This window comes from Lepisma saccharinum, chromosome 24 (assembly GCF_977018435.1).
Source record: "Lepisma saccharinum chromosome 24, izLepSacc3.1, whole genome shotgun sequence".
NCBI classification, from domain to species: Eukaryota; Metazoa; Arthropoda; class Insecta; order Zygentoma; family Lepismatidae; genus Lepisma; species Lepisma saccharinum.
The window spans coordinates 54,285,941-54,300,272 of record NC_139252.1 but is presented as its reverse complement, the minus strand read 5'-3'; the positions used below and the strand labels follow the sequence as shown (position 1 = coordinate 54,300,272).

Sequence of the window (14,332 nt, the reverse complement as noted above, 5' to 3'; positions counted from 1 at the left end):
AAATACTTTGCCTGAGTGTAAATCGTGTTCACAGGGTTACATATGATCTACATAAAGACAACTTCATATGTCTTCTGGAGGATCTTCACTGTCCATTGTTTCTGTGGATTTTAGTTTTTGGTAAACACCATGAAGAACTGGAAGAATATAAGGCATTATTGCCATGAGATTTTTTAACTTCAGGGCTGATATTAAATCTAGCACCGGTTACTGCAACACAACCTCTGCCACTCCTATTGCAGACACCATCAGTAAATGGCATAGCTCCTTCTCTCACTCAAAATGCTGATGAGGACGTATTCAAGAACTCAGAAAATCTGCTGCAGAACAAGCGGGAGCTATGCAACATGGTTGTAGTTCACATGATAGATGGCAGATGGTAGGAGAAGACTGGAAATGGCAAAAAATAAAATTTTCAAGATTTGTGGCATAGCTCCCTCTCTCACTAGACCCCTCAAATGATGATGGTGATTCTGGAGTTGGCAACCTGATTTTCTATAAGTTGGTAACCTGATTTTCTATGAGTTGGCAACTGGATTTCCTATGGGTTGGCAACCTGATTCCTTAGGAGTTGGTAAATTTATTTCTATTCATAGCCTAGGACCACGCGACATAGTTAGATGGCCCAGATCGTGGACTCAGTATTCGCCACTGGTGAAGATATTAAACTCCTATGAAGGATTGTAGGAATAAGTATTATAAACCGAATATGATATTCAAATTCTCTGTCAAAAGTTACATGCAGTATATTATGTTGTACAATTACACTAATCACAGTAGTACAGTGAATTATTTTTTTGTCGAGCTAATAAAGTTCGATGTACTCTGATATACCGGTATACGATTTGTTGTCAAAGCTAGTTATTGTAATTACAATTTTTTTAAATGTTAACTCAAGTGCATTTGGTCCCAACTAACCCCTCCCCTCGCAAACAGAAAGAAATCAGTATTCATGCTTTACTTAGCTTTGCTGCCCCCTAAATCTATGAAGAAATCGGCGCATAAGCACATCGCCCCCTTCCCTTTAACATTTTGAGTTGAATTAAATATGGCGGCCACCAATATGGATGCAGTTTCCCCTAAGTCTAACCTGTTTCTATCATGACCAATTGTACCCAGGCTAACTTCTTTACTTAGCAACTTTGTAGATTGCAACCTTTCATCTCATGTCTTTTATTGCAGTGAAAACATTTTTATTTTTACTGTTATTAATTTTTTAAAAAAACTTCCAGATGTGACCTATGTGAATACCTCATTAATTAACTCCATTTAATACCATATTACTCACCTAATACTTTAACTGAGCAATATCAAAGGGAAAAAGAACCTCCTCAACTCATAAATTTTAATAATAACCAAATTTATTTGTGAAAATTACAAATTTATTGAACATTGCTTATACACTCAATTCTTAATGTAAAAAGACAATCTTTATCACATTTTCCACTTCTCTTTGTTAATCTGAATTCTTAAAGCCATTCAAGGACTTGTAAATATCAAATTAGTAAATATTTGTCTTTCCTTTCAGGATCTTGGACTTGCCATCACAGATGACCAGATTTCTGAAATGGAGTCGAATGTGTACAACATCGACTTCAAGATGGCCGCTGAGGAGGAGAAGCTCACTAGACATGATGTCATGGCTCACGTTCACACCTTTGCCAACTGCTGTCCACATGCTGCCCCTATCATTCACCTGGGAGCCACCTCGTGTTATGTAGGAGACAATACGGTAGGGTTTACACAAATTTGAAAATTCGCCAGAGAATATACTATTTCTTTTAATAAATGTTCTTTGGATTTCTGTTTATGGCTGAACGATCAAGAACACTTTTTGTGTTAGTCAGTCATTGGTAGTGGTAGGGGTCATAGGAATATCTATAGTTCAGGGGAGAGTTCAATGGGTTCTCCCATTAATTTAGTAAACATTTTGCATTAATTTTGATCAAGACAATGTTTGGAAATATTCGATTTTTATACTTTGTTCGATTACACAGGCCTGTGAAATAATTTTTTTGTTTTGTGGCATAAGGGTAAATAGGTGTTCTTACCTAATTTGGCTGTGCTGAATTGAAATCTGCATACTGTTTTTCTGTATCACGCAAGGATTTTTTGCAATGGTTGAAATATGTATTGAGTTACTGATTTTTCATTAATACTCAGCATCAACCAATGCGTGAAAGGCTGGCAAGAAATGACAAAATTTTAATAAAACAAGTTTGTAACATGAAAACAAGTTGTGGAGTCTTGAAATCATTTGAAATGTACCTCGGGAAAATTAAATTATCTTCTTCGCTTTGTTGGCGAATGTTCACTGTGTTGATTTGCATTTGTGGTCTTCACAATTCTCCCTTATTAAACACCAACAGTACGAAGCCATCATGGAGACATCCCACTGACCCTGATGTCTCATTTCCATGTCCTTAATGTCCTGATAGAATCTGTTCTCCCTGTTCTTCACTTAGTGGAACTTCAAACTCATGTTACAGCCGAGCATCTTCACCATTTGAAGCAGACTTTTCACAATCTATTCATGTCGGCCATCTTTGACATTGCCCATTACGTCAAAAAATAAGTCCCATGCCTAAAGCTCCAAGTCATTCACGATATTTCTCAATGCAGAATCTTTAATGTGCTGACGAATCTGCAGACAAAAACGCCTCCTTTAATCTTTGTCTGGGACAACATTGAACAAGGTATTGGAAACAAGGGCTAGTTTTGTCTAAGGCTTTTAACGAACTGCTTCATTATCCCTGACTTAATGTGTAAAGGAAGTAACAAAACGTTCCGTAGGTCAATTAATGGAAACTTGGCTACATTTTTTGCACTTGGAACTAAGTCTTTCCTTTTGGGTAAATTAGAAACTGTCCAGTGTTTGTCGGTTGATTTGGTGTTTTAAGTCCACTTTGTGCACAGTAGGCTAATTGGTACTGGACCTACAGTTTAAAGTGGGATCCGAACCATTATGTGCCTCCACCGGGTATCAAACCCGGTACCCCTTGATTACAAGGCAAGGGCGATACCACTGCGCCATCGGGGAGGCCCTCTAGTGTTTGTATTTGACTCTACTGACCATTCACACAAAAAGCATGGGAATTTAGTGAACTCTCCTTGCTGTTCAATAAAACCCCACAATCTTGAGATCAGATCACAGTGCCACTCACAAGTACCACTTATGTTCATTGTATTTAATTTTTCTAAAGCAGTGGTTAGTTTCATAAGTTTCTTTAAGTGATGTTGAATGAGGAATGTTTCTGGTTTGGGCCTGCATGTAACGGACTGAACAACAATGACATGGTCATGGGGCGAACCAAATCTTCTTGTAACAATAACAGAACCACTATTTCGTTCATAATGAAGGCAGAGCAAACTATGCCTAGAGCTCTTTTTTGTTGAGTGGTTCACACAATGGTGTTTGACGTGAGGCTTGCCAATTCGATCCCTAGTAGAGGCTTCAGGAGTACATACCATACCTCTCTCCAATGCTGGTGTCATTTAATCAATACACAAACAAGTACATTATAAGACACCACATTTTGCAGTGTTAACGCATTTAAAATATCAACCTACTAATGTTACAAGCATTCTACTAATACTATTACCGCTACATCATCACGATTAATAAAATGTACAATTGTACAAAATCTGTACATGATATGCCAAAACTAATAACATGTCTGATATAATCAGCACACTTGATTTGACATATCATATTATATATTTTGCTCTGCAAAATCTTCGCAGGCTTGTGTTATCTATATCATCTTAATTTTTTTTTGGGGGGGGGGGCATTTTCATATGATTTCACACAAATTTGTAATCACTTTCGGACATTTAAGTCTAAATTTCCATATGTAAATTCAGGATAAAAATCTTCAGTAAAAAGAAAATCTCGGCACAGCTGTTTTGACTGACACCTTGCACTGACAGAAACTAAAATCCTAATTGTAACATTAAATTAAATTAATATTACATAAAAGCACATTGTAGTGATGTAGATCTTACTGTAAGCTGTAGTTTGTCTTGAGTAGCTCATCTTGAGCATAAAATGGACTTAAAACAAACATTTTGAGCGCAAGTAGTCTACAGATGCACCCACGATTTTAATTTCAATCACTCAATCAAAGGTAAAGGCACACTCATATCTTCCTCAGAAACAGAGTTAAGAGGCTCGCTCTTCTCACAAAGCTAAAAACATTAGTTAAAACACAGTCATCATTTCCTAACATGGGTGATACATCTATGGGAAGGTTAAAATTCTGTCTGAGGAAATTAAGATCGGCACATTCAAGAAGTATGTGCTCGTACCTTGAGAGATTCCATGCAGGTGTGGTCACTTTGGTTACCCTTTTCTCTTGTGTGTAGAAAGGCTTTCACAAGGTGTCTACAAGTCTGGAAATCCTGGATATGTCATGAAAATTTATGGTTTTTCTGAAAAAATCAACATTTTTTTTTTGCAGTAGTGCACTAAAAGTAAGGTTTTTCAACAAAGAAAGAAAAAGAGAGAAGCAATAAATCTTAAATTGGTTGTGGGCAAACTATACTTCAGTTTGATGTACTGAGTATTACCAGTAGTTGCAGTAAAAGTTTTATGGTAAACACACTAGGTCATGCTTTGAACTACAGGTAATGGACAAAATAATATGAACACCAATGTAATTGCAGAAAACGTGTATTAGTAGGGGGTTGGGCCCCCCCTTGCCTGAATGACAGCTTGTATCCTACGTGGGATAGACAAATAAAGGTCCTGTACAGTGTGAACTGGAATACGTAGCCACTCCTCGCACAAAACAGTCTCAAGTTCCGAAAGTGTCATTGGAGGTGGAAACCGATTACGCACTTTGGCCTCCAAAATACCCCACAAAGGCTCAATGATGTTAAGATCGGGGGACTGTGGACACCAGATGAGATGTTCTACCTCATCACTGTGCTCATCAAACCATGCATCAACGCACCTAGCAGTGTGAATAGGGGCGTTATCATCTTGGAAGATGGGGTGGGGCATGCATCGGGAAACAAAGTCTGAACCATGGGATGGAGGTGGTCACCCAGGATGGTGCAGTACTTCTCTGCGTTGATTCTCCCACGCAGGACGACAAGTGGGCCAACACCATTCCAAGATATAGCCCCCCAAACCATCACAGACCCCCCACCATGTTCCATGGTAGGCACTAAGCAGTCAATATCAAATGCTTCAGCAGGAGTTCTCCACACATAAACACGTCCTGTGGTCTGAAATAATGTGAAAGATGATTCGTCTGACCATATCACATGTTCCCATTGCTGCTGTGTCCAATTCTTGTGCTCTTGGCACCACCTTCTTCGTGTCACTGCATTACGTGGAGTCACCAACGGTTTGGGGATGGCAACTCTGCCATGAATGTTCACAGAATGCAGCTCCCTTTGAATGGTTTTTGTTGATACAGGGTCCTGGAGGTGATTGTTCATCTCTGCGGTTATCTGGGACAGTGTTGTCTTGTGCTTTCGAGTCACTATTCGCTTCAACACACGTCGATCCCTGTTGGATAACTTTGATTTTCGCCCACTATTCTCCTTTGCAGACGTTGTCTTTCCATGTTGTCTGTAGGCTGTCAGAACAGTTGACACTGTGCTCCGTGCTACACCAACAAGTGTAGCTGTTTTTGTCACAGATGCTCCAGCCAGGCGGGCTCCTATGAACATGCCTCTTTTGAAGTCTGAAAGGTCGGACATACCTGCATTTGACGGATAGCGGACTGCTCGCATGCAACTCTCACACCAGCTTCTGATAGACTGATATGTTTGCTATCATCGCCACTAGATGGTTGAAATCTCTGCTGAGTGTTGTTCCTTTTCCACGACGGTGTATATAGGCCTTTGCAAACCAAGGTGTTCATATTATTTTGTCCATTACCTGTATTTTCTAGTAGAAATCTACTACACTAAGTTGCTATTGGAATTTATCATTTTGTGATTGCAATTTTTGGGTTGCCTTGGGTAGATATTAGAATTAATACATATATTACTATATTTTTATGTAGTATGTATTATTTATGCTGTAATTCTTTTGATTTCTTTTATGTAAAAAAGAATCTTTGCTACCCATTAGTCAATGTGTGGCAAGTATTTCTTAAGCTCACCCTTGATAATCCTATCAGACAGCCAATTTCTGGTCACTTTCTCTTCTTATTATTCCTCTTAACATGCGATATGAATTTTTTTAAAATTTGGTTAAATATAATTCTAAGCGTGATGTTTAGCTAAAGTGTAGGACCATCTTTTCCACATATTTAAATACAAGAAGTGTAATAATGACTAGATCTTGAAACTTTTATAATATGTCTTGGTCTGGAAAACCTGGAAAAGTCAGGGAATTTTGTTTTCATGAAATGGTAGACACCCTCTTTCACACTTCAGAGGGCAGTCCTTATCTAGATTAGTAACATGGTCTATCCATAATAGAAAAATTGTCAGAGGCGACTGTGAACTGTACCATGCGGTTGCATATATACAGGATAGGAAATGCCATTTTTTAACATCTCATTGGCAAACAAAATTTTTATTAGGAGTATTTCTTTCGCTTGATGTCCTGCACATGGTGAAAGTTGGTTTGTGTTGTAAAACACCCTGTGTATTTCTATCTTCTCCAAAGAGGCACAAACTTCTTCTCGTTGATTCACACCAAATTAAACAAAGAACAAAAATCGTATGTCAAAGATAATAGGAAGTTGAAGTATATCTGGAAGGAACATAATTTTTTTTAATTAATGTTCATGACTTAGTCAGTAAGTTATATTCATCTCGTGAAGAAATTTTTCACCAACTTGTTCCAGGACCTAATAATTTTGAGGGATGGATTTGATCTTCTGCTTCCGAAGGTGGCCAGCTGCATCAGCCGACTGGCACAGTTTGCAGACCAATACAAGTCACTGCCAGCTCTAGGGTTCACCCATCTCCAGTAAGTACAATTGTATAGCACAAAGAATATAATTTTTCTACTGCTTTGTGCATTTTTCATATTTTCCTTATGTAGGGAAGAAGTGGCATACCAATAATAACCATATAAAAGGCTTTCAAAAATAAAATCACGGCAAATTCGAATTGAAATGACAGAATAAGTTAAATAACAAATGATTTGAATATTATTTTTCTATTCTAACACTTGTTTTTTTTATCTACAAATAGAACTCTATTGACTGGCAGTACCTGAATACAGGTTTTATCAACCAAAATATTTTGTCGAGATTATGAGTCTATAGTCTTTTTTAGGGTAAAACTGATTTTCTACAGATGTTCAGGATAGAAAAGCGAGAATTTGTAAAAAGAATGAAACATTGTAGTTCCCATGTAGCCATGAATAGATGAGATGTAGAAATTTTTGAACATTTGCAGAAATGCAAAATTGTAATTCTCTTGTACACTCATAAAGTGGCACACTTCATAATGTTGGCCAGTTCAAGTATGTGCCACTTTATCTGAACTGGAATGTACATACAATTTCACCATGGTGGTGTTAAGGCTTGGTTGGACCTTTTGTCATTCATGTGAATCTGTGTGTGGTTTGTTTTCACTGTTGTCTAGATATTATCAATGGTTTGATAGACTTAAGTAGCCAAGAAACTACTAGGAATATCTAGGCAACCACAAAAGCAAACCACATGAGGATTCACGTGAATGCTCTAGCGGAATTGTGATGTAAGCAGATGTAATTTTCCATATTGCCTAGGTCCAGCAGAGCCTTGATGATTGAAGCAGTACATATGGTTTAACCATAACTACACTAATATATCTGGTTATTATGTATATGTTCTCTTATCCCAGGATTGCATAATTAGAGTGGGATGCATAAGTATTAACAAGCAAATTGTTGATCTCTTTGGTCTACAAAGTGAGAGCTTAAAGAATTGAAACAAATGCCAAACAAGCTGCTCACAACCATTGCACCAGCTTACACAAAGATCCATACCTTTAACACATGTAAAGTTAAAGAAAGAAATTAATGGCAATACTTGTGAACAATCTGCAAAGCGAGATTTGTGCATCCCACTGTACAGTCACGGACACTGCCGGTTTGTAACGATTCCATTGAAAGTCAATGTATTCATTACAAGCCGGCAGTGTCCGTGACTGTACATTATACATATGTATGTATGTCTGCTCACCGGGAATTATGCGTGAATTTTTATCCGTAGACGTGAAAAATTGCAACTTTTATTAATCCAAATCCCATTCAATTTTTACATATTTATTAATTCCCTGAGGCAAGTTCTTCACAGTTTAGCCTTTATTTTTATCGAGGAAGGCGAAGAAAAAGAAAGCTGTGCGGAAAATAAAACAGAATCCTCTCAATCAGTTTGCTTTGTTAGTGTCCTTTGAAGAGAAAAATATATCTTGCATATGGAAGGTTATTGCAAGATATTTTGAAGTTGATTAGGTAAATTTGAAATTTATTATTTATTTATGCTTTGCACTTCTACAGAGGATTGAACCTCCAATTACAGAAGGCATACACTGTATTTGATTAATACAATAGAAATTACATGGAAATATACAAACACACATTCATTCATTCACGTACAATACATATAACATACAACATACGTAACACATGAGATATATATACACTTATCTACATACATTTAGGCAAGAGGTTTATATGTAATTCACAAGTATTGCACACCGTAAATGGTAACATTTATATTAAACAATCTATATTCTATCAGAGTTTAGTTTTCTATAGCACTGAATCTATTATTCTTTTATATCTGTCAAATGGAAGTGAAAAATCTACACATTGGTTGTTTGCAACAAGTATATTGTAACTGTGACACATTCCATTTATTGGTGAGTTTCTATATTTCTGAGTTTTTGAAATTTTTGAAGTTAGAATATTTCTATTACGCAGATTATTTTTTCTTATATTGAATTGTATTTGACCGAGAAAGGAGCTGTTGTCTAAGACACCATTAATTGTTTTATACAAGTACAACTGTTCTAATATTTTCCTCCTATTACTAAGACTCTTAAATCCAAATATGTCAAGCAGATTATTATAATTCACGTTATTTTGTCGTGGGGACATATCATATTTTTTGTAAAACTGATACCTTAGGAACCTTTTCTGAATTCTTTCTATGCTATTTTCGTACGATCTATACATTGGAGACCAAATAACAGATGTGTATTCAAGTCTACTTCTTACTATGCTTTTATATAGAGTTGTAATACAATGTATACTCTTAAAATCTGTAGAGTTCCTTATAAAAAAACCTAATGATCTGTAGGTATCATTTACCATATATGATATGTTAGACAATATTTTGTTTTTGTAAATTACTATATCTCATAACATTTGTGACTTGTGTTTGTAGATGCATTTCTAGTCTGAGTATGCAAAATGACAAATGTAAACACCACACCTTAAATTAAATATGGCGGTAAGACATGAGGTTGAAATAGAGAAAACATCTGCTTGTACTCTTGAATTTTTGGAAAGTTCGCCTTGAAAACCAGGAATTATACTTGAATTTTATCATGGCCTACAGTGACCACCCGGTAAGGTCTGATTTAAGACTGGACCTCCCAGGTGGCATAGTGGTAACGTAACTTTGAAATCAAGAGGTAATGTTTAAACTGTTGGTCCAGTCCTGATTAGCCTATCTGTGCATAAAGTGGATTTAAAAATTTATTTAAGATTGTGTGTCACTGATTTAATATTGAGATTCGAACATTGTTCCACCAGGCCTGCCCAGCTGACGACTGTAGGGAAGAGAGCCTGCCTCTGGATCCAAGATCTGCTCATGGACGAGAGAGCGATAAGCAATGCCCAGGACAATCTGAGATTCCGTGGTGTGAAGGGGACCACCGGTACCCAGGCCTCATTCCTTCAGCTCTTCAATGGTAAGAAAAGAACTGGTTTCTTTATGTGACAAAACCATTGGCATCACCAGAACTTTTTGTATTAGAAATGACAACAATTATTATTATTATTATGGTTATGATTAGTATACAATAATAACTATTATAAAGAGATAAAAATAAACCAATTTTATTCCATATATTAATTATTATATTATCCTTGGGGACACACTTATACTTATCCACCAGATGAGTGAATATTCGGCACAGCTATTTTTCAATATCTTTTTACATTTCGTACAGTTAAATGTACTGAAGTGCATGGTTATTCTTTTCTGTCACTAACTTTTACACACCTCGTTCAAGAAAAAGCTCTACGAGTTATGGGAAAATTTTGTTCGTAAAGTTTGTTGTGTGACCTCACACATAAAACTCCTAATTTTTGGAATTTTGAAAACCGTGGAATCATTTATTCTTTGGATATGGTGGTAGAATATGAAAAAAACACCAGATTCCTATATTTTACATGCATCTTTTTTCACTACTGTTTTTTACTTTGGTTATTCTGTTTGACATGATGAGGAAGTGCGCATTACTATCAAATATAAAAGAGTAAATACCTAAATAGTATCAAAAATCCACAACTTACGTTACTGAGTATAAATTTATCCAAACTACGTTTCGGAGGTCAATACTTCCTCCTTCAGGTCCACATGAATATCTAGATACCAGACATGGTGTCACGTAAAAAAGTGTTATATAGGGATATAGGTTGAAGGTTAGGGTAAAAAAAAACAAAAAAAAAAAACACTTATAAAAACCCTTGACTCTGACAAGGTAAAAGTTCCTGTGTTCTTAAAAAGCCCATATTAAAATACTAAAAGGTTTAAAAGCAGGTCCACTGCAGCAGCCTAGGAACTCCATCTAGCAGTCAGAGCCTGAAAAGTATATTAATTCTGACATTTCGACAATATATATTAGAATTGAACACGAATTTCTCGAAAAATCAAGTTTTGATCCTATTGTCGAAATGTCAGAATTAATAAGCTTTTCAGAGGTATTTACTTTTTTATTCTGTTTGAATACTCAAGGGGTCCCAGGTTTGATACCCAGTGCTTTGGATCCCACTTTAAACTGTAGGCTCAGCCCCAATTAGCCTTTTTGTGCATAATAATGATAATAATAATCCATGGCACGACAGCCCTTGTAGGGCCTTGGCCTATCTCCCGACTGCCAGTCTCCCTCCACAATCCTACTTAGAGGTGTGGAGTTCTTCAACCGGTAATGGGGTGACGTGGGGTCAGCACGTATGACTCCCAGCAGTCATAGATTTTTGAGACCGGATTACGCTACTCACTTGTAACTCCCCAGTTTCCTCATGATGGTGGGGTTGGCACCGGCCCTATACACAGGCCGAAAATACCTAGGATTGAACCCATGCCGTTCCACAGCTGCTGTCCAAAGCAAGGAGCCTTATACCTCATGGCCATGGACGAGTACTTTCTGTGCATAAAGTGGACTTAAAACACCAATTCAATCAATCAATCTGTACAGTATTATTTGTGTATTAGAAGTTACTGGAATCTGTTATCATTGTTGAAAGCTAACTTCTTTTTAAATTTCAAATTTTATCTAGAATTGTGTCAGAGTATACAAACAGAACCAGACTAGAAAATATTTTGGTTCATGCCTGAAATATTTCATCTTGTCTGAACAGTCACAGACACTTCTGAGGTGTAATGATTCTACAGAAAGCATAACTGTATTGAAAGCAAATGGTATCATAACAACCAAGAAGTGTCCATGCTTGTAGAGTGGGATCCACAAGTATTATAAAGCAAAATGTCCATCACCATGTTTACTCTCTTTTTCTATGCAATGAGAGCTTCAAAAATTGAAGCAAAACAGTAAACAAACTGTTGACAAGCTCTGCAGCATACATAAAAACCCACTCTTTAAAATGTGTAGGATACAAGAGAAAGATGAATGAAAATAGTCATCGATAATTTGCCAAGTGATACTTGTGCATCCCACTGTACATGGTATCCTAAGGGAGGGGAGGACCAAAGATAGGAGTATTAATAGACTTTAGGAGGGAAAGCACAAGTGGTGTAACTACATGCAAGACAGTTTTGAGAAAAAGGGCACATTTAGATAACTTAGTATTATGTTTAGCTGTTGGAGCACACAAACATTGTGGTGCCTCTGTGCGCAAGAATTTGAAACTTAGGAGATTCTTACTTCTAGCACTGAAATGTTGATACTTCAGTTCTAAGGTATATATGTAACTACATTTCTGTGAAAAGTGGAGTTAGGTCACTTGTGTTCTGAACCCCTCATATGTTGTTTGCACATAATCTGTTTGTGGTTTATGCAGTCTACATACAATGTTCTACAGGAATGTATGCAATGCTGCTTTGGAAAAAGTGTAATTTTCAAGAAACTCAACCTGTGTGTTTCTGAACTGTTTATTATTATTATTAGGGCCCGGATATTGCTGAAGAACCATCTTTTTTTCTGACCCTTGAAAAGAATGCTAAAACCGATATCAGTCCGTTTCCAGTAAGTTAGAACCAGAAAACATTCTTATTATTATTTGCATATTTCGGCCTTTTTTGCCTTTTAGGTCATTTTTCAGTATTTTTGCCGATTTTTCTTCCCCTATGTTGTTTCATGAATTTTATGCACTAGCATAATTTATTTATTTAAATTTCCTGACATGGTATTTTTAGCAAGTTTGCCATTAATCGAAAATACTGTCAATGGATTAAATAATTAGTTCTGATACATTTATTTTTCCTCCAGCACTTACAATACTTTGTGTGAAACCTACTTTGAGGTTCCCTTGCAGGCCATTGTAATCGCCTTAATCTTGAGTTTTAGTCCCAACATTAAAAAATTATAATGTGATGTACACGAAACACAACTGTATTGTGCAAGGTCCTCTGTGGAAGGAACTGAATGGCTTACACAGAAATCCTTTGCTTTAGTAGTTTAAAACACCAAACAACAGGTTTTGTGTATTTATTCAACTACCACTCTTATAATCTGTCTTCTTTGTTTATATATATAAATGTTTGTATGTATGTATGTATGTTTGTTCCGGCATAACTGTCGAACGCCTGGAACAATTTCAACCAAACTTGGTACACATGTAACTTACAATCTGGAAAGAAATACTGTGGGGGTAAGACACCCCTGGCACCCCTATGGGTGGGGGTGGGAAGGGAGTGACATGTAAAAATAATCGAAAACAACCGATATTAGTGTGGAATCCATAGTTTTCGGTGTCGCTAAGATGAATAGTGACACTCCCAATGTCGTTCAACTCCCAAGTTCATTTTACACTATAGTTAGAATTCATTATTTTCCTGTCTTAATAGAAGACTGGTATAAATAAATCCCTGGGCAACGCCAGGCAATCATCTAGTTTATGAAAAATCAAGCTTTTTATTTTAAAAGAGAAAATTATTTTTAGGTAATTTTTTAATCATTTTAAAGCCATTCTAAAGGGTTTTTTTTTGGGATTTTTTTAGGTCATCAACTTCTGAGCACTAATTATTATCAATACAAATATTTTTTCTTGTTAAATTCTGCAAGAAGTGAAATTAGCTTCGTTTTGAATTGTGTAACACATTTGTGGTCACATTGGTGGCAGAGTATGTTAAATGGTTAACTTTTTTACTGCATCAAAGTTACCAGGTTCAAATCTCAGCCTAGGCATGTTATGTGCAAGTGTCCTTTCGTCAATTTCATCTACTTGTCATTCATCCTTTTCATCACCATTAGCCAAAGTGGCAGAAAAGAAACAAACCAAAAAGGTAGTTTTTTTAAAAAAAATCTTAGGTACTTGAAATTTATTTCACATGTTTCTGTATATTTGATGTAAAAATTCTGTTTTCTGGGTTGAAATCACTTTCTGCAATAAAAAAGCTTAAAAATACTGAAGCTTTTACTTTTCTGTTGCAGGAGATGGCACAAAGGTTAAACAGCTGGATAAGTTAGTGACTGAAATGGCTGGATTCAAGAGCTCCTATATCATCTGTGGTCAAACGTACACACGGAAGGTGGACATAGAATGTGTGTCTGTCCTGAGCAGTCTTGGAGCCACCATCCACAAGGTACAGTTTGTTGAATGTTAAGTTTAGGCTTGCTTCACTTATTGTAAATACATCTTTTGCATGATTAGTATTAAGCTGAATCAGTATCTAGGACGAACTTAGTGGGTGGGTTCAGGAGATCTGTAAAGACTTAACAAAAAATGAAATAATCAAAAAATACTTGTTTAGCATTTCCTGTGCCATCGGCGGTTATTTATTTCCGCTCAGATTAGATTGGGAGCATACTGCTTTGAATGACAGTACCAAAGAAGATTTATGCATGCTACTACTTATAATAATATGCATAAAATAGTAATCAGGAACTTTACTTGTCATCAACTGAACCTAACATCCCTTTTTTTGTTATTCAATAAATATTTTTTTTAACTTTAATT

General features: G+C 36.4%; 1 protein-coding gene across 1 annotated transcript in view; it reads left to right on the top strand.

Moving 5' to 3' along the window:
- Adsl (adenylosuccinate lyase) overlaps positions 1-14,332 on the top strand; it is a 521,028-nt gene that overhangs the window by 483,676 nt on the left and 23,020 nt on the right. Inside the window, exons 2-5 of the mRNA XM_083110875.1 lie at positions 1,529-1,732; positions 6,813-6,937; positions 9,722-9,879; positions 13,807-13,958. Coding sequence (XP_082967001.1) covers positions 1,529-1,732; positions 6,813-6,937; positions 9,722-9,879; positions 13,807-13,958 — 639 coding nt within the window. The remainder of the gene's footprint in view (positions 1-1,528; positions 1,733-6,812; positions 6,938-9,721; positions 9,880-13,806; positions 13,959-14,332) is intronic.